The following is a 26,807-nucleotide window of genomic DNA, read 5'->3' as shown; positions in this document are numbered from 1 at the left end:
CTACAGCTCACTTCATCCACTGAATGCATCCGATGAAGTGAGCTGTAGCTCACGAAAGCTTATGCTCAAATAAATTGGTTAGTCTCTAAGGTGCCACAAGTACTCCTTTTCTTTTTGCGAATACAGACTAACACGGCTGCTACTCTGTAACCAGTATTTATACAGCACTTTATGCTTCTTTAATTGGTTCAGCTCTCCTTCATTTGCACTTACAAATACTAAAGATGTCTCAACCTCCACCCAGCATCTCCAACCAAAGCTTAAAAAACACACTACTCCAGCATATGCCTGCAGAACACAAAGTAGCACTTTATCTTCTATCAGCCACAAGGTGAATTACAAACTTTTCCTTGCTCTAGCTGCTGCAAGGACACTAACTCATTTCCATGGGTTGGGTTTACTGGTCTGTGACAGCTAGATCCAACTCAGCTTCACCCTCCAGTGAGGCAGTTGCTCTAGAAGCCAAAATGCTGTGGAGTGGTTGGAAAAGACTTTCAGTGGCAGGAGTGACATTGTAATGGAAAGGGAAGCCTGAAGAGGACGATGGCCAGCAGCCACCATGTGAAGGATGTATACAGCCCTCACTTCACTGGACTGATGAGGTGGTATATAAACAGTCAAATGTGGGCCAGGTTTTTTATTTTCTCTTTTACATTTATTTCCCCACCCTGAGATAAGTGCCGCAATCTACATCTGGAACTATATTCCATTTTACATACATGTAACATGCTGCTGCTTTATGCCAGCTAGCCAAAGAATATCTGATATTCCATTACATCTTCAGTGAGTAAAACAAAGGGGGGGGCATGTACTAAAGTTCTCATTTTACCCTTTCAGAGACAGAAAAAAATTGCTCTTCTAAACACTCAGCCCTTCAGAATCAGCTCCCTTCTGAGGGAACTGGGTGGCTCAAGTAATTATTGGTAGAGGAACATGGAGCTTTTCATCTCCAAGTCACAAACTGAAGCCTGCTCTGTACTGGTTGTGACCATGGGATTATTCCAACAGCTGTTCAGTGGCCTGTGAGGACTAGCATTCCTGGTCCAACAGTCTCATTAGTCTCCTAGATGCAGTCTCACAGAGGACAAGGGTGGTCATGGAGACTACACTAGCTAAGGGTGTTTTCTCCAGTCCATGGTTGGGGCACCTTGGAACAGTGTAGAGAAACCTGAACTTCTGAGGTCTGTGCTGTAACTGTTCTGTGATACAACAGAGAACCTCCACCTCCAGAGCTGTCACTGATACTTCACAAGCATCAAACGTACATAAAATAAAGAAGAAAAAAGTATAATTGCTTGGTGGAGTGAAGTTTACTGAATTAATGCTTGTAAAGCATGTTGATATCCTCCAGTGAAATGCCCTATAAATGCCAGGCATTATTCTGTTTTCTAGCTCTTGGGCCTCCGTGGAAATTCTGAGACAGGTAAGAAATCACTTGTGAATTACTTCCATCATACCAATTACTAAAAAGACTGGAAACTGAAGTGTAGTCTGCAAGGTGGCAGAGTAGACACTGCATCATTCTTCCCCCAATATTGAAAAAAAAACCCTGCAATTATAGATGCCTTCTCAATTAAAAGCAGGTAACAACTTCTTGTTTTCAGCCTGAATGCAAACTGTCTGGGTGAGGTGAAAAGGACAGCTGACAAGAAATGCAAGAACACCAGTTAAGAGGAAGTTCTCAGCTACATTCCCAATCTACATGAATGTGATGCAGCTTTCTCTCAGCTAGCCAAAGATTATTTTCATGAATTTTATGTAACAGCTCAGATGGTAGTAGGGGGGTGTCTCTGTAGATAAGGACTTACGTATAATTCAAGGAACTTGGCCAAAGTTGTCAAGTTTAGGTGCCCAAAATTAGGCACCTAAGTCTACATTCAAGTACCTAAATCAAAGTGGACTGATTTTCAGAGGTAACTACATTTGAAAATGCTGGCCTGTAAAAAAAAGTTGACCACATCTTAAAATTCTATCAGCAGTCTTAGAACAGGTTATAAAACAAATAGGTAAATTTATTTCTAATGGTTACTAAAATAGTTTCTTTAAATTATTTACAAATCATCATTGGTCATTTCCAACTAATATAGTAATATACACTTTTAAAAAACCACTTGTCCAATGAAGTGTTTATAACATTTAAAACTTTTCTTCATGAGCTGTTCTTACACACACAAAATGGCAACACTTCCATGTCTCTCTGCTGTATAAATACCTCTACACAAAACAAATTAGTCATCAGTTTCCAGCTCTCAAAGAAGGGCCAAATCCACCACTAGCGTAAGTGGTCACAGCTCTAAGTCTATGGAGTTCTCTTGCACCAGTCATTAATCCAGCCCATTTCACATCGCAAACCAGAGTCTTTTCTGGTAGTCTCAGCATGGGGACTTAGCTGCCCTTTCACCCCCTACAGATAAGTCCTTTTTAAGGACTTTTATAGCAAGACAAAGGGAAGTTTGAGTAATGGATGTATTAGAGTGCCATCAATCTGGCAGCTATTGTAAGAAAATGTATCTTAAATTTGAGCAGTGTCTCCTTCAAATCCAAGAAAGCTGAATGGATCTGGAACAAGAGACACCCAAGATGAGATACTAGGCAGCAGAGAGGCATGAAAGAATGACCATTCTTCTGTGGGAATAGAAATACATATATGATTTTTAATCGGTGGTAAATTTTAGGGATTTTTGGCATGAGGCACTCAAAATATGGTCAATGCATGCATATCAAGTCTGTTTTTCTTAAAATTTACATAGGAAGCAGCAGGTTTTATGCAGACAAATGGGGAGTCATTTGGGACAAGGCTTACAACAGTAATAAACAAATCCTCTCGATGTAAAAATACTCTTTTCAAATAAAACCTTTGGATCTTGCCAAAATAATCTGTTCAGAATGTACACATCTTAGGCCTTTGAGAAGGGTTTGATGAGGCCTTTTTAGCACACACTGGAACAGCATTTAACATTTCCTCCTTGAGATTTGTAAGTCTTAAAACTTGATGCAGAACAAAGGATTCCTGGGTGCTCTGGGGAGCAGATGCACTAAGGGGTTATTTTGTTAACTGATGTGTTAATGCCCAGAGCAATCACTTGCACCTCATTAATCCCAGCCTCCAAAACTGGAGGGAGGGGAGGAAGGCTCATCTAAACAGAACAAAAACAGCTTTGAGAAGTCTCTCCTGAACCAGATCATCATCATCTATTCAATTCAGCCAGTCTAGGAAACATGAAGAGACAACTTATACCCAAGGCCATGGTCAGCTGGAGAAAGAAAGCCGATGGTTGGAATGCATGTAGCCCCACCTCCAATTAATAAAATTAAGCCTCCGAGAATAGAGGGGAACGTTATTCTGGTAGATTGGAAGTAGGCAGAGGAGACTGTGGAATCTGCTAGATCCCATTATCTTGCCATACCCAATGGCAGTACTACTTACTGCTGGAAAAAGTTTCAGCAGAGAGATGCTTGTCTACTGCACACAAGAACAGCTTTGCATACAGAGGGATGGCTCTACAATGGGGCAGGACATTTTTACCTACAGAGCACTAGGCCCAGTAAGTTACTGAGGAAAGCGCAACCTAAGAGCTGTGCTCCATATGTACGCTCTTCAGTTGTCTAGTGAGAACTCCAGTTCCTTTAAATGCAATCACCCTCCCCGTCCTTGCTCTGCAGAGAGAACACCGTGTGCTGCCTCTGCTCAGCAGTTAAGTTCTGCACTGCCCGGGCACCACAACACTGGTTTCCTATCCTTCCAGGTCTCAGATTTAAGTCATCTGTAAGCAGCCCTCCTTAGGGAGAGCATTTTCAGGCCAAACAGGCAGGACCAGGTGGGATATGCGGCTCCACAGTCCACTCAGCTTATCTGTGTCCATGTGATTATAGGAGCTGGGAGTGTCTGAACTGGTGAATTTGGCCCAGAGAAAATCCCGCACTCTCTCCTCAACATCCAGCAGACTGAGGTTCTTTTCCAGGGACTCTTCATCCAGAAGGACAGTTAGCAGAAGAGTTACATCCTTAAATGCTGCATTTTCATGGTCACAGTACTTGTAGAAGATCAAAGTGGAGCCTGCAGGCAGAGACTCAAATCGATGCACCACAGCTGCTTTTTTACCTTCCTTGAACCCAGAGCTTAGCTCATGATCTACTTCCAGCTTGACATCGTTGCTATCCAGCATGGCTTTTGCAGCCCCATCAATCTTGATTGTGGCAGCACTCAGGGAGGAGGAATAAGCTTCAGCAATCTGGTTACTTAAGCACTTCAGAGATTTTTCAGCTTCTTGAGCAGCTGTGAGCAGTAAGATGGCAGGCTGTGAGTGAGGATGGGTGGTATTGAGTCGTTTTATAAGGAACATTTGGATTCTCTCCCACAGTCTTGGATCCTGATTTGGATAGACATTCTTAAGTTTCTTTATCTGGGTCGCAAATGCTTGCGCAACTTTGATTTCTTCCCTCGGCAAAGTCTTGGAGGATTGATTCTTCCAAACATGCCATATAACAGTAATGGAAGCTACTGCTAATACCAAAATGCACATCCTAAAACATCCTGCACTTGACTGTCCAACAGGCTCTGCACAAAAGAGAATGTTAAAAATAAGCAAATGCTTTCATCATTCAATGGGGAATCAATTAGTATGGATGAGTGAATAGTGACATTTCAAAAGACCCATTTTCCGATCCCATAAACAACTGAACACCACAAGGTAATGGAGACACCCTGGAGTGAGAAAGAAGGACTTAACTTCCTTAGAGGAAAAACTGCAGGATAATGCAAGACATCGGGTACATTTTTCAAAAGCACCTAAACAACTTAAACACACAAGGCACAGTTTGAAAATGGGACGTAAGCATTTTTGAAAATTTTGCTCACTCATATTCTAACCATAATTTAGTCTTCGATTAGATATAATTAAAAAACACATTAAAACGTATCTTAAAGAGGCAGGTCAAACCTGGCCCAACATTTAAGTTTTGTAAGAATAATCTTCTACAAAATCTGAAGGCAACAGAAAGGAAAAAAAGTAAAGCCACAGAAACCAATCTCAATGGAATTTTTAGACAAAATGAACATTCTTCATCACTGTTTGTAACTCAAACATTACTGCATTGTGCTAGTGCTGGGGTTCTCACACTAGGAGTCACAAGGTTATTATGTGGGGGTTGAGAGTACATGCCTCCCAGCTAGCTACCAAGTCTGCTGTGAAAAGTGATATTAAACATACAAATATCACTTTAGAATGGTGTTAATATTAAAAAAAATGTTTTTAATTTTGTAAGGGGGGGGGTGTCACACTCAGAAGCTTTCACGCTCTGAGAAAGGGATCACCAATACAAAAAGTCACTGCGCCAGTGCATAAGAACCCAGAAGTTAAATGGCCTCATCTGTTCATTCAGAGAACAAGAAGTAAAAGCAGAGGATGACGAGGACACAGGAAACTGCATCTTACCATTGAAATGCATGCAATCAGACATTTGAAGATGGGTTACAAGTTTGTTTTTTAAATGTTGTTAATTTAACAAAGTGACTGAACTATTAACCAGGGTTATTGTCAACATGAAAAAAGCTTATAGCATGTTTTTAAAAATCTTATCCTCCCCCTCCTGTCCTACAGGATCTGATCCTGTTTCCAAAGAAGTCACTAATAAACCTCCCATTGATTTCTTTGGAAGCAGGATCAGACCCATAGCAAGGAGATGCATTTCTTGGATCCTAAATACTTCAGAAAACAGGATGACAAAAGTTTTCTGTAGATTACTACAATTGAATTTGAAGCATCTAATTTAATAAAAAACAAACAATGGAACACAGAACTACTATCACTATGCATGCCCCAAATTTAATCTCATGTAGATGCCAGAGTCTATTAAAGGAGTAGTGGGCAGACCAGGTGGAAATCTGAGAAATTAGACAAGAAGCCTCGAGTCATCTTTCCCTCAGTGCTGAAAATATGTCTCCTGATAAGCAGGATCTGTAATGCAGGTCTGTTCTAGTAGGACCCACTATACAGCACCAAGTTAAAGGAGCTTGAATACAAGGATGGGCACAAAAATGGTTAAATGCTATACATACATTAAACCAGAGATGGGCAAACTATGGCCTGCGGGACCGTCCTGGCCAGCCCTTGAGCTCCCGGCCGGGGAGGTTAGCCCCTGGCCCCTTCCCTACTGTCCCCCTCCCCCATAGCCTCAGCTCGCCACGCCGCCAGCGCTCTGGCCTGTCGCTCCTGCCAGGTGGCGTGGCTGGCTCCGGCTGGGCGGCGAGCTCCTGCTGCTCTGAGCAGTATGGTGGGTGGATGGGGTGGGGGAAGAGGAGTCATGGTACAGAGTGGTTGGATGGGACAGAGGTTCTGGAGGGGTGGTTGGATAGGCCTGGGAGTCCCAGGGGACCTGTCAGGGGTGTGGATAGGGGTCAGGGCAGTCAGGGGACAGGGGCTTTCAGGAGTCAAGGAGTGGGGAGGGTTGGGTGGGTCGGGGTTCTGAGAGGGGCAGGGACACATAGGGAGTGGGTGCCAGCCTTTTTGAGGAGGCACAGCCTTCCCTACCTGGCCCTCCATCCAGTTTCACAACCCTGATGTGGCCCTCAAGCCAAAAAAGTTCGCTCACCCCTGCATTAAACAGATCTGAAAGCAGGAATCTTACTTTTGGCTGCAGGCTGCGAATGCTTCAGCGTATTGGGTTGAACTTGAGATTCAGCTTCACCTGTTGGAGTGATGGGAGGGAAGGGGAGTTAAGATGACAGAATCCTGATCCATTTATCCAGTTATCAATGGAAGGGATGAGAAACATGAAAACTGATTTTAGCTCTAAATTCAGTCTTGCTCAGGGATTGGCAACTGTTGGCACGCAGCCCATCAGGGAAATCCACTGACAGGCCAGGACAATTTGTTTACCTACAACATCTGCAGGTTTGGAGGATCACAGCTCCTACTGGCTGCGGTTCACCGTTCCAGGCCAATGGTGGCTGCGGGAAGCAGCGGCCAGCACATATCTCAGCCCATGCCACTTCCCACAGCCCCCATTGGGCTGGAACAGAGAACTACAGCCAGTCGGATCTGCGATCGGCCAAACCTGCGGACACTGCAGGTAAACAAACCATCCCAGCCTGCCAGCGGATTTCCCTAATGGGCTGCATGCCAAAGGTTGCCGATCCCTGATCTAGCTTCTGCTTTTTGTAGATGATTCTACAGTAAAACAGGCAGAAAAGTTAAACAACCTTACCTCATTGACAGCACTGCTTAGCCAGCATTGTCTCACTAACAGAAGTGAGAAAGGGACTATGAACTCAGCAGTCCTTAGCTGCTACTGTAACAAATAATCACTTGGAAAGGATTTCATTTCAGGTTTGCATCAAAAAGAGTTCAAAGCCAGCCCTGCCCAGTTCCCAGAGACAAATACAGTGGCATGTTCACAACTGTTTCAGGCCAGCAAACTGATCTCTTTCAACTGGCAGACCAGCTTCAGTTTCCCATCCACACTATTCCCAGGTCCCCTTTTTCACAAAAGCACGAATAACCAAACATGCTTATGGAGAGCTAACAAACTCCTCAAACGCTGAACCACCAAAAGAAAATCACAATCAATCTATACATAGGTAAACGAGAGGCAGTTTTATCCACATACTTGATCTCCTGAATGTCATCTTCTGGTTAAACACTGGTTGTTTTTGTACAACTGTTGGGGTATCTGGAACATAGTAACAGAAGAAACATATGCATATTTTAAAAGCAATACTTTGACTGTATTAGACTGAAGAAACAGAAAAGTAGTTTTGTCAAGCACAATCTCAGGCCTCAAAGTTACTTCTGCCCACCAACCTGCTGCATAACATCATCAGAAAACTGGACCAGAATAGTGCTTTATAACTCAAAATGCAAGCTTTTATATGAAAGTGAGGCTTTGGAGTATTCATGTAAAAAAATATGAGAAGGTAAAAGATAATAAAAAATTACTCCTGAAAAGAACAGTGTCAACTGCATTCCATCAACATGTATGAATGTGCACACCGTACAGTTATCAGTTGTTATGGTTTCAGTAAGGGTACATGTTATGTTTACTCACATGGTACAAAACCACCTACATTTATGGTTCCTTGAGTCAAATAAGTCCTGTGTAATCACAGCAATTGTCTCAAAGATGAAAGATCTCATATATAGATGCATAGTGACAGATGGGGGGGGGGGGGAGAGAGAGAGAGAGAGAGCGCGCGCGTAGAGGATGCTAGCAGAAACACGCAGGCAGAATCTGAGCAAGGAAGATGAATGGCTAATGGAAAGGTACCCCAGAATCCCAGGAGATAACCTAAAACAATTGACCCCGATCAGAGGTTTATGAGAAGGAAAACTCAGAAGTGAACATACGGGACACGAATGCTTTGTATCATGTCTAATACTTCAACACAGTGTTTGCTCAGCTGCAGCCACACTTGCCTGTCACATTGGGCAGTGTCCTCATTGGTGGCTGCTTGTTGTTTGAAATTCAGAATAGGATTACATTCAAATCACAGAAGTCAGCACAATAAAATGAACAGAGATCATAAATTTAACAGACACTGACCAATTTGGAGACAAATCAATCACGGACATAGTACTTCCAAACTGCTACTCAAAGGGCAGCTTGGCATTTGGGATGCAAAGGGAGATTTAAAACAGTCACTCCTTTCTCATGCAGCCTGTCCCAACCTACATGCTTAGCTGCCTTTATTTCCTAGTCTTTGTATTCAGTCACTGGATTTCTAAGCAGAAAATGGAATGCTGTAACTAAAGTGAAATTAATTCTCATGAGAGGTACCACCAGATGAATGCCTTTTGGAACCAAAACCACTTAATACAAAGGGCAGCCATCTCACCACACACCTGAAGACTGAGGGGTCATGCCTATGGGCAAGGGTGCTAAAGCGTATCGATTGTGTAGGTGTTATACACCACCTCCTTGAAACTGAACGAAGGCCAGCACAGCTCTGCTTTTGCATGCACCTCCTCTCTCGTCTCCCAAGTCCATTTCATCTCCATGCTTTGTCAGGTTGGTGCACCTGGCCGCTCCCCAGGTCTTCTCCCATAAGCAATCATATAGCAAGTTGATTCAATTTTGACCAAACTGGATTTGAACCATACCCTATTACCAGTCCTCAATCACCCAGTCCTCCATCAGTGTATCTATTCAGACGCTTTAGTATCAGTTGTAGGAACTGCAAATCAATTTATCTTAAATCATGTCTTAAAGGGGCCCTCAACTTTAAAAAACCTATTTCTGTCTAAAAAGTCTTCTCGTACTGTTACAAGTCACATCTAAGATGTCTATAACAGAGAGTAGAGGAAAAAATTCTCTTCCATCACTTTATTTGATAGCACTTGGTATAGTCACTTTCCATTGCTGGAGTCATTGGGAGGTGTCAGTAATTCAGCTCTTCTGGAAAAAAAATAAGGCCACCTAATTAAGTGGCTACAGTCCCACTCCTGGAAACACACACATGAGTAAAGTTACTCACATGAGTCTCATCAAGCACGTACCTTAAGTGTTTGCAGGCTGGGGCCCTATATGTGCACTTAAATCTAGGATTTAACTTTTGAGTATTTTGGCCTAAGACAGTGTAGTGAGTATTACCAAAAAAAAAATCCACAAAAATTGTCAAGGAGCTTTTTTCAACTGATTAGGTTTCAAATTAACAGTGCTCCTTTAATAAAATTAGGAGAATTTCAACTTTATTATATTTAAACTAAAATGACTTATAGTAGATTTCTCATGTTTAAACAAGATTTAAGCAGTCTAGAAAACGAATCTTTGCTCTATGTTGTGTCACGTTTGTTACTTTTCAGCAAGATGACAGCCTCCAGCAAGAGATGGCAAACGTCCATCATCAGAACCCAGGACACCACAGACCCGGGCACACCAACTCAAAGTGGCTCCAGACCCAGCCAGAACAACAGATGCAAAACTTATAGACATATCTCCAGTAATACAATGCTCATCATCATCACCCCCTGCAGGCCCCCCCACCCTTACCCCACATACCACCCTTCAAGAGCCATGGGTCCTACTCATCTAGTGCACTAAATGTTCCAACAATTATGTGGCAGAACCAATCATTAAGCTCTCAAATGAACTCACACAAGACAAACACCAGATCACCTGTTGGCAAACACTTTTCACAAAGCGATCACTCTATATCTGACCTATCAGTCCTCATCCTTAAAGGAAATCTGCACAACACTTTCAAAAGATAAGCCTGGGAGCTTAAATTCATAACTTTGCTAGATACTAAAAATCACAGTCTTAATAAAGAGACACTAATGTATGTCTTATTACAACAATCTGTAACCCACTAACCCCCTTTTAGTCCTATGACATCAGGGGTGTTAATAGGCCACTTCACCTTGAATGCTCCCTTACAATATATCATAAGTAGTTAGCATAAACTCTGTTCAATCTTTCATTTAGTTGTGACACTCTTCGTACCTTTCCCACAGCTGAAGAGCTCTATGTAGCTTGAAAACTTCACTCTCTCACACCAAGAATTTGGTCCAATAAAAGATGTTACCTCACCCACTTGGTCTCAACTGTACAAATATTATTGCATATATATATCAAAGAATGGTTCTCTCTGCCCAAATTTTCAGAATGCTACATTGAACTACAAAAGCGTACTGCCATATATACAGGACTGTACTGTAATGATATCTTGTTATGTTTTACTTTGTCTGGCCCAAAGTTCACAAAGTTTAAAAACTGAACTGATAATCACTGGAGACAAACCCTTTGACAGGAGGAGGGATGGCTGCAAAACATCACTTCCATTACCTCTTGGAGGTTGAGAGACAGTCTTCTTATAATTTTCCCCATCATTTTCAGATTCATTGTCACTGTAGCCATCAGCATCCTCTTCATCTTCCTCCTCCTCCTCATCTGTAAAGACAACAGGTTATATAAAGATTAAGAACCACTTGCCACACAACTCAAAAGCTATTATATATAGCTACAGCATGACATTTTACAGAATAAAAGGACAGGTCCTTGTCTCAAGAAGTTTATGGCCTACACTAACCATGGGACATCAAAAAATGAAGGCTACAACAGGAAAGGTTGTAAGATAAACTACTGGATGCACGTATCTTGTTTAGTTGCTGTTTTACCAACTTGTGTAACTGTTTGGGAACTACAGTTCTCCCTTGGGTAATGTTAATAGTTGGAGGAGCAAAGTCCAGCAAGATGGCAGGCCAACCAAGAGAATCAAGCTAGGAGGAGGATTTGAAAGAGTGAGGTACCACTATGTGGTGCACAGAGGGATATCAGAGGGATATTTCAAGCGTTCAACAGGGGTGTGGCATGATACATAGCACAGAGCTAACTGTGAGAGGAAATCAAGAGAGTGACTAGATGCACTGGGCTGACAAAGCATGGGGCAAGAACACTGAAGAGGTCGTGAATGGAAGAGCAGAGCCGTACAGCACCTCGAAGGTGAAAGGTGACCAATTCAGACTGGCCTCTCAAGACTACAAAAATACATACAGGTGTGAAGAGGTTTCTTTGTCTTTGTTAAAGAAATAGCCCCTTCCCACCTTATGTAATACCAGTCCTCTCAGCATTCCTTCATAAAAATATCATTGCCTATTCTGCAGTTCCTGCCATCTAAAACAGTTCTTTTATATTACTCCTTTTCATTTCAAATCTTAGTTGACTAATTTCTCATATGTATGAGATAATTACAGTTTCACACTCACCCCCTAGTTATATTTAAATCTAAGTTTGTATTAAAGATACAATATTATTTTGTAAGGTATTGTATTGCTGAAGTCATGGGCTTTCCAATTCAGGAGCCACAGTCTAAACAAACCTGAGAGCTCTAAGTGAACAGAGTTAGATAGGAACCACCAGCATGGATCAGATCAGAGGTCCATCGAGTCCATTATTAAGTTTCTGACAGTGGCCAGCACTAGATGCTTCAGAGGTAAGGGTAAGAACCCCACAACTGGCAGATGTGAAGTAATGTGACCCCAACATTCAGTCTCTTCTTGATCTCTAGTAGTTAGAGATTGGCTTAAGCCCTGAAGCATAAAATTTAATATTCCTTCCAAAAATACAAAATTATTTTCTTTTGATAAATGTGTTGTTGTTTTTTTAAATCTCAGTCCACAAGTGGGAATCTCATATTGAAACACAAGGTTGTAAAAAGTCAAGGACCAACACACAGTAGGGGAAAATGGTGCCGGTAGAGGCAAGAAGCCTCTTGATGCTACTATGGCCCATGACTGGAGACCCCCCCCAAGACAACTCTGATTTCTGCAGTAGTAATATCTATGCTACACTAGACTTTTCTGTAGTTACAGATCCCCATCACCGCCAAAGGAGGGGGATTAGTTTAGAACTTACATAGAAAGGGGCATAGCAACTATTAGCAAAAGTTTTCTACTCTTTAAGTGAGCCACAGTTACCACTGTATTCACAACAGACCCATTAGGCCAGATATTTTTACATGGCTGATAGCTACAGAAGCTGTTCATAGTCATTTGCTCTCAAACTGTGCTCAAGATCTCAGTTTTGCCTTCCCACATTCAATTTTCAATATTCACCTCTAAAAATGTACTGGGGCTTCTTCCAAACCCATATTTGCAATTAATACTTAAAAACTCCCCTATATAATGCTTACAGTGGGCACCAAGGCCAGTTTAGGGAAGACTGCTATCCTATGCCCTAATAGCATATAAGAAATATGTACAGCTTTCAAACTTCTCAAAAACCAATAAAAGCTCAGACATGGCTTGCTACAGGGCTTTACTTTTATTGAATTTTTAGGATTCCAAGAGATTTAACTACTGAAAAACTGCTTCTGTGGCAACAGTGTCAGTCAATGATTCAATAGCAGTCTGTTTGCCTATTAAATAGGCATTTATATGCTTCACTCTAAATGGTTTGTCTGATAGATTAGGATTTACTCTAGAAAATGAGCAAGTGGAGAAAATTTTTGTAGTAACTAAACATCCAGGTTCTAAACATCCTGTTTAAATGTAATAGGAGTTTCCTATCTACAAAATGAATGTATCGGTGCAAAATAAAAAAAGTTAGAAGTAAATTAGTTCTATTAATTGACTATCTTTTTGAAGTAATAAAATATTACTTTTACAAAACATAAATTGTGTGGCTATTTGTAAGGCGATTATTACAGTAGAAGCTCAGAGTTATGGACACCTTGGAAACAGAGGTTGTCCATAACTCTGACATGTTTGTAACTCCAAACAAAGTGCAGTTCGGGCTCCAGTTCCAGCAGCTGACATTCCAGGACAGGCTCCAGCAGCAGCTAAACTCCCTCCTCAGCACCAGCAACTTCCTCGCAAGCAGCTTCTTTCCCTGGGTCGGACTAAATTTGCAAGCTTGTCCCCCTCCCAGCTGAGTGTGTGCGCGCACGTAAGTAAACAGCACATCCCCTTCCGGTCGGGGAAGTAGCGGCGCAGACCCCAGCACTGCTCCTGCTCTGTTGTCTCCATCTGCCTTGGGCTGGCAGCCACAGCATCTTCACCTCCTAGCTGTAAGTGGCTGCCCCGTGCATGGGGTGGGATGGGGACAGGAAGCCAAAGACGTGCCTACCTTTAAGATGCAATAGAGGCACAACACAGTATTTCTTTTTTGGGAGGAGAAGGGGGGTCTCTACTGCTGCCTGATTGGTTACTTCCAGTTTCACATGGAGTCTGGTTGACTGGTCAGTCCATAACTCCGGTGTTCGTATCTTTCAGGTTCTACCGCAATAAGTAATTAATAAACTGCTGCCACATCACTTAAAGCATCTAGAACTACAGTGCAATGGAAAATATACTGTAGGAACAGTCCTACCCTGGGAGATGGGATAATCAGTTTTTTCCATCACCAGTTTTCAAGATTTTAGAACATCAAGGTCATGGATCGAGTGTAAGACCTTCCCACAAATCTAGGGAAGATGGGTTTTCAAAACTGTTGCAATGTGCTATCAGAAAAGCAAATAGTCAAGGAACTCAAGACAAACCCTTACTTTAATATTTTTTTAAAAAGAAAAAGAAACACCCCCCCACAGAGTGCATGTACCACACTCAACTTGATCAGAAAACAAGACTAGTCAGTTTCACTTTTACTTAGTTTCACTTCTGGGCTCTCAGGCAATAGCACAATTGCATCTGGGTTTTGTGAGGGTGCCAGATGTCCAACACTCTTGGGGAATATTTCATCACCAAAAGCATAACACTGTTTTTGCTGAAGTGTTTTTAAGTTTTCACAAAGACACTTCTTTATGCCATGGGCTGGTCTATACACAGTTTAAGTACCAACTTACCTATATCCATTTAAAACCTGATCTTTAGGATTGGTGCAATGCCACACTGTGGACACAGTTATATGGGTATAAAGCTGCTTATATCAGTATAGCTTATTTCCATAACAGAGTGTGTAGACAAGCCCTTCGATTTGTAAAGCTTTTCTTTCATGAAAAAACCTACATTTGGGACCTTAACTACTTGTCAATTCATCTTTAACATTCTTAGGCTACCCAGACACTCATGTACTCCCAATAGTTTACACAACATACATGCAGGTCTCTCTTTAGATGGAAGCAAAGAGAACAGAAAGTAAGTGATACTTATTCTAGGAACAGCTCACGCCAATTTTTGGGCTAAATTTAAAATCTATTTGTCCAGTTTTAAAAATACTCTCCAGTTATCAAACAGTAAGAAGAACATAATGAAACAGTGGGAAATAGTTTTATTTCACATAAGATTAAAATACACTGCTACAGCACATAAAATCTCCAAATATGAAATCAGATGTCTATGTTGTTCAATAGAAGAGTTATTTAAGTCACTACTACTACTAGAAGCGAAAATATAGCTATTAATTCCCTTACAGACTTCTGCAGTTCCAAAGAGTTTTAACCTGGTTGTAATAATTTACTACAGACAGAAGTCTGAGAGAATTCCTGTGTTTCTCAAAGAGCAACTTTCAAATGTTTATCTGTATGTCTTAGGCCCTATAACACATAACGGTTAATGGGGAGTCTCCTTTAACTCAGGTAACAGTGGTCTATCATCTTGGAGAAACTGGGCTGTGATGGGGATAAAATTATGCAAACAAATCTCTGAAATAATAGCAAAAGAGTACAGCTGAAAAGGGCTGTCTATGAAAGCCACAGCTTGTTTTCTTTTTACAAGGTACAGTGTCAAGTTCCTTTTAAGAAACAAACCTTTGTTTCACAAACCCATCCTTAAAGAAATCTGCAGAATTAAGCAGAGTTATTTGTCAACTAGAGGGTTTTTTCATAAGCTCTGTATTACAGGAACAAAAGTCACAGGAAAGAGGAAGATGCATACATCTGCAATTTCACTTCCCTCGTGAAACTAAATACTGAGGTATAAATCTTGCCTAATATCACCAGCTAGTAATGCAAACTGCCTGTCTGGGGAGGAAAAAGTTATCATGTAAGCAGGTAGCATCTTTAACCTGCTCTTAGAACAGCAAACTCTCACCCTGCCTGGAGTCTGGCTTTATCAAAAAGGGAAACAAATTCCAGCCTGAGCCTTTTCCTCAGGCTTGGCTGTTCCTAGGTTCTTCCCTATGGCCCCTACTGTCCCAGGATCCTTCTGCCCAGAGTATCACTCCCACCTTCCCTTTAGGAATGGAGAAGTTAACAAGCCACACCTAACACAAGACTACTGTAATCAGCGGCTTTAGACAGGGCCTACCACCTGCCTACATGGTGGGTCTTCAGAACATCCCTGTTTTGGTGACTGATCTTATTTGACACATCCAACAGTAGGTAACATGCCAGCAAATCAGAAACTAATGTTTTAGAGTATTTTCTGATAGCCAAAGTATATAAGACTGTTCTTTAAACTCTTCAGAATCCAGTTTTTAAAACTGGTACTGAGCTCAGCCATTCCTACAGTATCAAAATCCACTATGCAAAGTGATTCAATCTGCAAAATTATTCACTGTATAAGACACAATATACAATAGTGAGTGTGGTTATCGTGATAACTGTAAACACAAGGCACAAGCCAAATAACGAATACTTTCAGCATCCAAAACATGCCTTTAGTGTAAAAATCACTTATAAAATAGAAGGTTTGGTTTAAAAAAAAAAAAAATCAAGAGCACTGACATTTATAACCTTCTTAATCTTTGTTCATTTACATAAATTTTAAATATATAGCTTAAAAAAATACACACACACCTGTAGCCAGATCTACACTAAAAAGTTAGGTTGACCCATCTACATCACTCCTGGGTGTGAAAAATCCACATCCCTGAATGATATAGGTAAGCTGACCTAACCCTCATTGTAGGCAGCACAAGGTCTAGAGAAGACTTTTTCCATCCACATTACTACTGTCTCTCGGGGAGGTGGATTAACTACAGCAATGGGAGAACCCCTCCGGTCGCTGTAGTAAGCATCATTGCAGCAGCTGTGCCACATGCAACTTAAAGTTTTTGCATTGGGATACTGTTTTTTAAATTTCAGTTCTATTCATGGCGGTGTCATAGCAAATGGAATTCTGAGTAAACTGAAATCCTTTCGAAATAAAAATCCACCCAATCAGCTTCCAGTGTCATGCAGTTAGACCTCAACCTTACTGCATTGAAGCGGGGGAGGAAAACAAAAAAAGTCACTTAATAGCACGTTGTCAGAGGTCTCTACTTGGAACACTCAACTTCTCGGCATTTCTCAAGCAGCAGCCAAGCTGCAGTGGCAATGTTCTGTTCTGTATGTGCTCTCACTCTGAAGCTTGTTATGACTGTAATGCCCAGATTGAGAAAGGGAGTAACAGCCGTGTTAGTCTGTATTCACAAAAAGAAAAGGAGGACTTGTGGCACCTTAGAGACTAACCAATTTATTTGACCATAAGCTTTCGTGAGCTACAGCTCACTTCAGAGAGACAACCATATAATAGCAAGCAAACCAGAATATTTAAAGTGGAAAAAAAGTCACTTGAACCAACCTGACTCATTCCTTTTGAAATCTCTTTTTGCACTGGAGAGCTTATATTCTGTAAGGCAAAACACCACAAGAACGATTAACAACAATAAAAAGGAAGGAAATGCAGCAGTCATGTTCGTGCTGTGGTTATCTGATGCAGTGACAGATACATTTCTCAGGACGCTGCAAAGACTGCACTCTTACAGACCTAGCTCCCCTCTCAAACTCCAGAGTTTGGCAAATTTAAACTTCGTTATGTCCTTTGTATTTTTGTTTTTTTAAAAAAAAAAAAAAAGGGATGTGCCAAATTACACCTAACCATTAGACTATCAAGTCTGGTAACCCACATCTGGCAGTGGTCTATGCTTGATGCTTTGGAGAAGGTACTGCCAAATCCCAACAATGCATTTTGTGAAATGCAATGCTATACATTGGATGAGCTGGGTGGGATCCCTTCCCGACCCTTCTGAGAGAGTCAATTTATATCTTGAAACATGAGATCTTACTACCCTTCTCTTAGCTTGCATAACTACAGATACTATTGGTCATAGCATGTACTCAGTGTTTTTACAAAAAAAAAAAATCACACAATGTTATCTGACTCAATTACTATATGTTGCAATATCCCAGCCAACTATTACTACAACTCATGCACTGTAAAACATATGCTTGTATAGCGCCTTCCATCTGATGATCTCAAAGGCTTCACATACATACATTAGTCCTCACAAACTCCTGTGAGATAGAAGAGTACCATCCCCATTTTACAGAGAAAAAAGCAAGGTGCAGAGAGATTAAGTGATTTGCCCAAGATTATACAGCAAGTCAACAGCAAAGTCAGAAATAGAACTGAGGCCCCCTAATTCCCACTCCCTGCTGTGATCACTGAACTATGCTCCCACAAGTCCTGTGCATGTTTCACTAACATTATACCCCAACTAGCGGAAACCCATCCTTTAGGTTTAAAAGAAACATTTACCTGTCTGTCGACTCTCTCTTATTCTTGGTCGAAGTAAAGACGATACATCTGCTATGCCAACTGCACTTTCACTCCCTAAAACAAGGGAGAGGAATACATTAAGAGCGTAACTTTTTTAAAAACTGGGTTCTGATGGGTTTATAGAACAGTTTGATGCACTTCCACTAACCAGAGAAAACACTCTGTAAATATGCTAGTTTCTGATTGGCTGGAGTGTTTACTCTTATCAGACTATTGGGTATGGCAAATAAGATCAGGGAGTCACCAAAGCAGCCACTCCTCCATCACCAGTACTTGAACCCTCCCCTCCATCTCTTCAAGAACATGGACTTCTTAAGCCCGCATCTCCAGTTTGGCAATTTTCCTGAGGTATGTGGGGTCTGTGCAGGACAAGTAGCTGCTAGTGTATCCAGGATATGGGCAGCAAAGGGGATGCGGGGACAGGGACAGGATTGTGAGAACTAGACAGAGACAAATAAGGGGACTGGGGCAGAAGGGTCTATTACCACTAGAGAACATCCCCCCGGGAGACTGGAATTGATCCCAGGATCCTCAAGTCTCAGCATTCCTCTGTCATGTGGCAAATAGCTGCAAAACCCACTGACAAAGTGAGTCTCTCATCACCCTCTAATAGCTGGTCCACACAGAAGATTACAATCTACTACCGCAAGCAGTCACTGAGTTAGCTCAAGTGGTATTGGCCAGTGCTCTGGATCTGAAGGTCAAAAATTGCACTTGCCTAAGGTGCAAGACAGGCAGAATTCACTCCTGAATGAGTGACAGTGTTAGATTTTATGACAGGGACTGAGACAGTACATGCTTTGAAGTCCTTCATTACCACTCTAAATGAAGCAATGTTTGATCCTGCCCCAAAATCTGGCCCTAGATCAAACCTAAAGAATCAATGATCACAATGATCAGGCTCCACGAAACTTCCCCATATGTCACCGAAGAGCTAAAGAGGAAGTGAAGTTCCTCACCCAACCCTCCCCCAAAACCCCAATCCTGAGAGAGGTTAAAGCAATCAAAGAGGCTCAGAGATCAATAAAAGCAAGGTAACAAGTCCTAAAAAAATTGTTTAGTAATACCATCCTTCTAATCCCTAACCATATGGAATAACTGAACACCAGTGGATTAGGAAACCAATCTTTTATTCAAGAATACATCACTTTATGAACAAATAAATACTGTTTTCTTTGGCCTAGCACAATCCTACATACAAATGTTTGATTTTGATGTACCTAAATTATGTGCTGAGACCCAAGGGGCCTCAATATAATAAATAATTGTTTGTAATATTCTATTTTTATGAATCCTAAATTAATGGAGACTATACAAAAAACAGACTCCTAATTTCCTTGCAAAGGGCTTTGGCCACCTTTTTCACAGTAATTATCCTGTTAAGGTGTATTTGAAAGGATACAACAGTGCCTTTACTGTGTAATGGCAATTTAAAATCTAGTTAGTGCCTACCTTAAGGATGTGAAAGAAGACACATAATACTACAGAGTGAAGTCTAGTATTTCTCTGCAGATAAGTAAATTATTGAAACTGGGTATTCTAGATATTTTGAGGAACTAATTTATTGTTAGCAATTCATAAGATCTGGGAGGAGAAGACTTCCTCTAACTGACAAAGGAAAGGAAAGAAAGCCCACTGTTACCTTCTGTCAAGTGTGTCTGACTGTTGTAATTTTTGTTGGCCCTTTGTCTTCTGGTTCTATATGCGGACGCTTCATCTTCAAAACATTCATAGAAAAAAAACCAAGTATTTTAGAAACAAACAGGTAAGTTAGTGTGCACCTATCTATAGAAATAAAAATCTCTGAATCAGTCTGGAAATTAAATTTTTATTCAGTTTATAAGCGCACTGAGATTAAACTAGTAAAGTCACTCATATAATCACATAAGAGACACAAGTTGTGTATAACAGAATATTCATCAAATATTTAAATACACAGGTTTTACAATTCAGCTTAAGCCTTCCTGCTTAATTTTAAGAGTTTAAAAATAGGAAAGGAAATAGGTCCCAGCAGGTAATAGGCATGGAAGTAAAAATAAAAATATAAAAATAAAGATAAAGATACCCACTCAAGACAGCCTGGGTCAAATCAAGCCAGGTCGCCCTAGATCTGTGACCTGGTACTTTACCCTAGTGGCTGTCATCTTGTATTCCAGACACTGAGGATGTAAAAAGTTACCCAGTTAACTGGTAAGAACTAGTCTTACTTGCTAACCAACCTTAACCGTTAACCCAGTCACGGCAGCGCTACCCCGTTGGAGCAGCCCCAGCCATGCCAGCTCTTTAATCAGTTAACCGTTTAAACAAAATATTTTAACTGTTTAAACAGTTAACTTTGTAAATGGTACTTACATCCCTACCAGAAACTAAACTGGCTCTTAAAAACAAAAACAAAATAAGGAAGTCTCAACCCCTTATGGTTGCACAGAGAACATTCAAACTGAGCTGACGAGAAACAGATGCAATAAAGCTTGACAAAGTCAGCAGAGAGCCTGAAACAACTATTCAGAGAGGTGTGAAATGCCCCCCTCTCTCATTGCGTTAAGGGATGTGAACAACTTTGCAGAAGAGCAGCTATAAAGTAGCCCCCTCTCATACACAGATCTAGAACTATGTAGAAGCCAAAAGTTTTACCGCACTTTAGATTTACTAAATGGCAAATGAAGCAGACCTTCTTACCAGTCAACACTGCTACAAAGTAAAGCTGAATTCCATGTCTTAAATTTACGCTGAAGTAACAGAGCAAAATTTGATCTCTAGTGCACAGGGAATAAGGCAAGAGTGAACTCATTGCAGAGGATCAAAATAACACAGTAAGCTCATATCTACAAGTTACTTAGTTTAAAATATTTGAATAAGTTTTAGTTCCATTGAGGAAGCAAGTGTTGCATCAACAGACATAACAACTGTATAACACACAGCCTGACTTCACTTGTTTCAGTGAGCTATTTAAATATAAATGTCACACACTTTTTGCACAGGGTCCAATTCTGCTACCCTTACTCACTAAGATCAATGCTTAAGTCATATATTACTCAACATGAGTCAGAGTAGCAGAATTAGGCATTCACAGTGCAGAGTACAACCTGCACAATGAACAAGGCAGGGGCCCACAAATAGAGTATGCAATCATAAAGTTAAGTACCATATTGTAATAAATATTTACAGGGGCCTGAATTAACGGTGTACAAGTAACTTCAGTTTAGTCATTCCAGTCTTTTGGGGATTCACTTTAAAAAAATACATTAAAGTTGTATAGAAGGTAACACATCAACTATTTAATAAATACAATACAGACTTTCTGGTCCTTTGAAAGAAAACTGATGCTGGATACAAAGTTATGTTGTGGGGAGACAACTAAGAAGAATGTAGTACAATGCACAACTCATGTAGATTCCCTAGAGATTTTTACCATAGACACAAACTGGTGGGAAAACGCTCAGTACAATGCTCAAGCTGAATGTCCTCTGTACCACATCTCTTCCCTCCCTGTCTCAGATGCTTAGGCCACTGAAGTTTAACAGCAAACTCTACCCTCCTTAAAATGGCAACCCTGCTGGAAAAACTGACTGTATAAAAGAAACATGTGCAAGCAGGTAAGAGAATGGAATTAAATTGTACCCAAAATAAAGCTGTTACTCTGTTTTCAAAAGCCAGTTGGCCCTACCCTGTTTCTTGGAGCCCAACTGATTAGTTTACTGGCCAGATGTCACTGTCACATTAATGATCTCTAGGGAGCCAGGTTGCCCCGTCTTCCCCGCCTGGGTCTGCCCAGACTTCCTTATCGCGGGAACCGTTTTAAGGGACGCGTGTAGATCTCCTGCTGCTAATTCACCTGCCCCTTTGAAGCCGTTTAGCTGCATATGACAGAAGTAAAGTCTGCTGCGTTTCAGCTGTCCCCTCCCGACACTGAGCAGGCAGACCCAGGGAGCAGCTGAGACGCGGGGCACGGAGAAAGGAAACGAAACCCAACCCAGCCCCAGCCGTGCTGCAGCAAAGCGGTGCCTCGCCCCCGGGGAGCCCCGCACGTGGTGGGTCCAGCATGCACCCACACGAGGTGCACCGTGACCCCCACCACGGGGACGGTCCCAGCCGATCCCCAACCGAGATGCTGAGCACGGCAACTCTCACTGAACCCAATGAGAGCTCAGCACCCTGCCACCCCCCGGGCTTAGCTCCACGGAGCCCGACCGGCGATGGGGACCGGGTGAGGCAGAGACGGGGTACGGCCTACCCATTCCCCACACACCGCTACAGCGTCATGCCCGCGCCCCCCATTACACCACTCCCCCCCCCGGGCATCCCACAACTCTCCGAGGCCCCCGCCCGCGTCCCTTCACCGCGCTCCAGCGTGCCCTGAACCAGAGGATGCAGCAGGAGCGCGACGCGCGCCCGCGCGCCCCAACGGCGCGGGTCGGCAACTGCTCCTCAGTCACTCACTTTCCGAAGCCTCGGCGTCCCGCCGCCTGGTCTCCGGCCCCGGCTGCCTGGCCCCGGCTCTCTGCCGTGTCTGCATCTCCACCGCTCCCGGGCGCAGCGACTGCCTGGAGCGCAGGTAATAGGCTCCTCTCGGCACTCGCTCCTTCCTCGCTCTTCGACCTTCGTCCTCAGGGAACGCCTCCTCCGCCGGCCGCGTTTCCATCCGGACACGCCCCACCGTCGCGCTCCCCCTCGGGCTGAAGCCGCCGCACTGCGGCCCGCTAGGGATAAGCGTCGCTTGTCCGACAACCTCACTTCCTGCCGGCCTGGTGGAGGGGCGGAAGTTTATGGGGTGTCTCGTTCCAGCAGGGGCGCCATTTTGAGGGGCGTTTCTCTTGGTGGGCTTTGCTGGAGCTGCCTCTCCCTTGATTGGGAGGAAGTCACGCGGCGTGACGCAGCAGCAGCAGCTCCGCCCCGCCGCCGAACGCTCCGGCGGGCCTGGCGCTCTCAGCGCCGGTTCTCCTCCATCCCGGCTCCAGCTGCGGAGCAACCTGCCCCCCACCATTCCAGAAGCGGTTCCAGCACCAGCCCTGCCCAACAGTCAAGAGCTGGCTCTGCCGATCCCCTCCCCGCTCCTTCTTCCTCCCCCTCTACTCCTTTTTCTAGCCTTCCTTCCCTCCCGCTCCCTCGTCTCTGTCCTCCCTCCGTCCCCTTTCCCCCAGAGGCGGGGGCTGGCAGTGACACCGATTGGTCTCTGCATGGCCCCAGTTGAGAGAAATGCGAAAGCTTCACCCACACAAGCACGCCTGAGAAGGCAATGAGAGGGGCTGCTAGTTACAGCAAAGAACTGGGAGGCCAGAGTTCTTTTCTTGGGTTTCTTGCCTGAACTTGGAGTGGCTGTTTCGCACACGCTAAAGCTCACTCAATGAGTAATCCCTTGAAGTCAGTGGACCTACACGTGTATAAAGTTACTCCTGCATGTAAGAATTCGCTGGAATAGGGCCTAATAACGCTGTAGTTCAGTTTTGCTCTAAAATAGGACTAATACAATACCTACCTCAGAAGGTTGTCACAATTGCAATTCACTAATATATGTAAAAGTGCTATGAGATGTTCAGATTAAAGACTAGTCCATCTTTGTGTGGAGTGTTGGTGTAGAGGGCTTCTACATCCATAGTGGCCAGGATGGTGTTTTCAGGATGGATGGTAGTTTCCTTAGGAAGTCAGTGGTGTCTCGAAGATAGCTGGGAGTGCTGGTAGCGTAGGGCCTGAGGAGGGAGTCTACATAGCCAGACAATCCTGCTGTCAGGGTGCCAATGCCTGAGATGATGGGGCGCCCAGGATTTCCAGGTTTATGGATCTTGGGTAGCAGATAGAATACCCCAGGTCGGGGTTCCAGGGGTGTGTCTGTGCGGATTTGTTCTTGTGCTTTTTCAGGGAGTTTCTTGAGCAAATGCTGTAGTTTCTTTTGGTAACCCTCAGTGGGATCAGAGGGTAATCGCTTGTAGAAAGTGGTGTTGGAGAGCTGCCGAGCAGCCTCTTGTTCATATTCTGACCTATTCATGATGACGACAACACCTCATGTATCAGCCTTTTTGATTATGATGTCAGAGTTGTTTCTGAGGCTGTGGATGGCATTGTGTTCTGCACGGCTGAGGTTATGGGGCAAGTGATGCTGTTTTTCCACAATTTCAGCCCGCACACGTCGGCGGAAGCACTCTATGTAGAAGTCCAGTCTATGTAGACTCCCTCCTCAGGCCCTACGCTACCAGCACTCCCAGCTATCTTCGAGACACCACTGACTTCCTGAGGAAACTACCATCCATCGGTGATCTTCCTGAAAACACCAATCTGGCCACTATGGATGTAGAAGCCCTCTACACCAACATTCCCCACAAAGATGGACTATAAGCCGTCAGGAACAGTATCCCCGATAATGTCACAGCAAACTTGGAGGCTGAACTTTGTGACTTTGTCCTCACATTTGGGGACAATGTATACCTTCAAATCAGCGGCACTGCTATGGGTATCCACCTGGCCCCATAGTATGCCAACATTTTTATGGCTGACTTAGAACAACACTTCCTCAGCTCTCGTCCCCTAATGCTCCAACTCTACTTGCTCTACACTGATGACATCTTCATCATCTGGACCCATGGAAAAGAAGCCCTTGAGGAATTCCACCATGATTTCAACAATTTCCATCCCACCATCAACCTCAGCCTGGACCAGTCCACACAAGAGATCCACTTCCTGGACACTACAGTGCTAAGAAACCATGGTCACATAAACACTACCCTATTCCGGAAACCTACTGACCGCTATTCCTACCTACATGCCTCCAGCTTTCACTCAGACCACACCACACAATCCATTGTCTACAGCCAAGCTCTACGATACAACCGCATTTGCTCCAACCCTTCAGACAGAGACAAACACCTACAAGATCTCTATCAAGCATTCTTACAACTACAATACCCACCTGCTGAAGTGAAGAAACAGACTGACAGAGCCAGAAGAGTACCCAAAAGTCACCTACTACAGGACAGGCCCAACAAAGAGAATAACAGAACGCCACTAGCCGTCACCTTCAGCCCCCAACTAAAACCGCTCCAACGCATCATCAAGGATATCCTGAAGGACGACCCATCACTCTCACAAATCTTCGGAGACAGGCTAGTCCTTGCCTACAGACAGCCCCCCAACCTGAAGCAAATACTCACCAGCAACCACACACCATACCACAGAATCACTAACCCAGGAACCTATCTTTGCAACAAAGCCCGTTGCCAACTGTGTCCACATATCTATTCAGGGGACATCATCATAGGGCCTAATCACATCAGCCACACTATCAGAGGCTCGTTCACCTGCACATCTACCAATGTGATATATGATATCATGTGCCAGCAATGCCCCTCTGCCATGTACATTGGTCAAACTGGACAGTCTCTACGTAAAAGAATAAATGGACACAAATCAGCTGTCAAGAATTATAACATTCATAAACCAGTCGGAGAACACTTCAATCTTTCTGGTCACTCGATCTCTGACCTAAAAGTCACAATATTACAACAAAAAGACTTCAAAAACAGACTCCGAGAGACTGCTGAATTGGAATTAATTTGCAAACTGGATACAATTAACTCAGGCTTGAAAAGAGACTGGGAGTGGATGAGTCATTACACAAAGTAAAACTATTTCCCCATGTTTATTCCCCCTCCCCCACTGTTCCTCAGACGTTCTTGTTAATTGCTGGAAATGGCCCACCTTGATTATCACTACAAAAGGTCCCCCCCTCCACTCTCCTGCTGGTAATAGCTCATGTTCAGTGATCATTCTCCTTACAGTGTGTATGATATCACCCATTTTTTCATGTTCTCTGTGTATATAAATCTCCTCACTGTATTTTCCACTGAATGCATCCAATGAAGTGAGCTGTAGCTCACGAAAGCTTCTGCTCAAATAAATTGGTTAGTCTCTAAGGTGCCACAAGTACTCGTTTTCTTTTTATAAAGCAGTATTATTCCTATAGCATACAGTATGGAAGTTTGATTTTTAAAAATACAATTTTTAAACACACACACGTGTCACCTCCAGAGGATTTTACTAGTACAGCATATAAAGTTATCTGGGATCTTCTGGATACAAGCTGTGATATAAATTCAAGATCATTATTAGGTTTATTTTGTTCATCTGGATTTGAGCAAAGAATATAAAAACAATTTAGGCAAGACAAATTTAACCAAAATGAAGAGGTCCTGAAGAGTTTACATTTTACTGAAAGAGGGGAGGGAAGGAAGCATTTCCTTTCTGCAATTTCTGCAGCAAAGTCTTATTTAGAATATATAACAGTTAGGTCCATGCCTTTTTCATACTGCAAGGTTATAAATTGTGTTTGGGGAGATATGGATATGCTCTGATCACTTCTTAAGCAAGAATATGGAATCATAGCTTTCTTCATTTCTTAGCCTCTCTACCTCTCAAGTGGGATGTTTATTAAAGAAGAAAGAAATGTTAAATAATGTTGTACAAGTGTGCTCTAGAAGTTCAAATTATGTTTGGAAGCCAGTGAAAATTTGTTATGTAAATTATGCATGCCTTCTTTCGTGCCAGCAGTAGATGTATGAACTGTCAATCTTTCAAAATGGAATAGGAGAACAAAGAATTTGAGCATTATGTTTTATTAAGCAACACAACAGGATGTAACAGAGATAAAAAACGCAGGAGTAGGTGATTAAGTCCACAGAGCTATTTATTCTGGTTTAAGTGAGGTAGAAAGAGATCTAGTAAACGATTTATAATCTTTCATAGATTCATCTGGTAAATGTGCAGGTAAAACCTTTACATTTCACCTTCATCCAAAGGTCTCAAAGGGCTTTACAAGAATTAAATCAGGTGAGTTACTGACTGTAAATGAAAGGCAGCACTTCAAGATATGCTTTGTGTAATCATTTCTAGTGGACTACTGTG

General features: G+C 42.6%; 2 protein-coding genes across 4 annotated transcripts; one reads left to right on the top strand and one right to left on the bottom strand.

Moving 5' to 3' along the window:
• Positions 1-126: 126 nt before the first annotated feature.
• Positions 127-22,944, bottom strand: LOC140915919 (torsin-1A-interacting protein 1-like). Of its 3 annotated transcripts, XM_073356550.1 has the most exons (8): positions 22,356-22,924; positions 19,558-19,632; positions 17,895-17,969; positions 16,938-16,985; positions 10,783-10,887; positions 7,609-7,671; positions 6,628-6,687; positions 127-4,558 (listed from the first exon to the last, which is right to left on the bottom strand). In XM_073356550.1, the coding sequence occupies exons 1-8, from the start codon at positions 22,897-22,899 to the stop codon at positions 3,756-3,758; spliced, it is 1,773 nt and encodes a 590-aa protein (XP_073212651.1). In that variant the 5' UTR covers positions 22,900-22,924; the 3' UTR covers positions 127-3,755. The 3 variants fall into 3 exon arrangements, with proteins under 3 accessions (XP_073212651.1, XP_073212652.1, XP_073212654.1); XM_073356551.1 differs by lacking the exon at positions 19,558-19,632 and having other exon boundaries at positions 22,356-22,935; XM_073356553.1 differs by lacking the exons at positions 16,938-16,985; positions 17,895-17,969; positions 19,558-19,632 and having other exon boundaries at positions 22,356-22,944.
• Positions 22,797-25,818, top strand: LOC140915920 (uncharacterized). The gene is made up of 2 exons (XM_073356554.1): positions 22,797-23,314; positions 24,030-25,818. The coding sequence occupies exon 2, from the start codon at positions 24,396-24,398 to the stop codon at positions 25,527-25,529; it is 1,134 nt and encodes a 377-aa protein (XP_073212655.1). The 5' UTR covers positions 22,797-23,314; positions 24,030-24,395; the 3' UTR covers positions 25,530-25,818.
• The last annotated feature ends 989 nt before the right edge of the window (positions 25,819-26,807 follow it).

The sequence above is a fragment of the Lepidochelys kempii genome, chromosome 8, assembly GCF_965140265.1.
Source record: "Lepidochelys kempii isolate rLepKem1 chromosome 8, rLepKem1.hap2, whole genome shotgun sequence".
NCBI lineage: Eukaryota > Metazoa > Chordata > Testudines > Cheloniidae > Lepidochelys > Lepidochelys kempii.
This window is presented reverse-complemented; position numbering and strand designations above follow the sequence as displayed.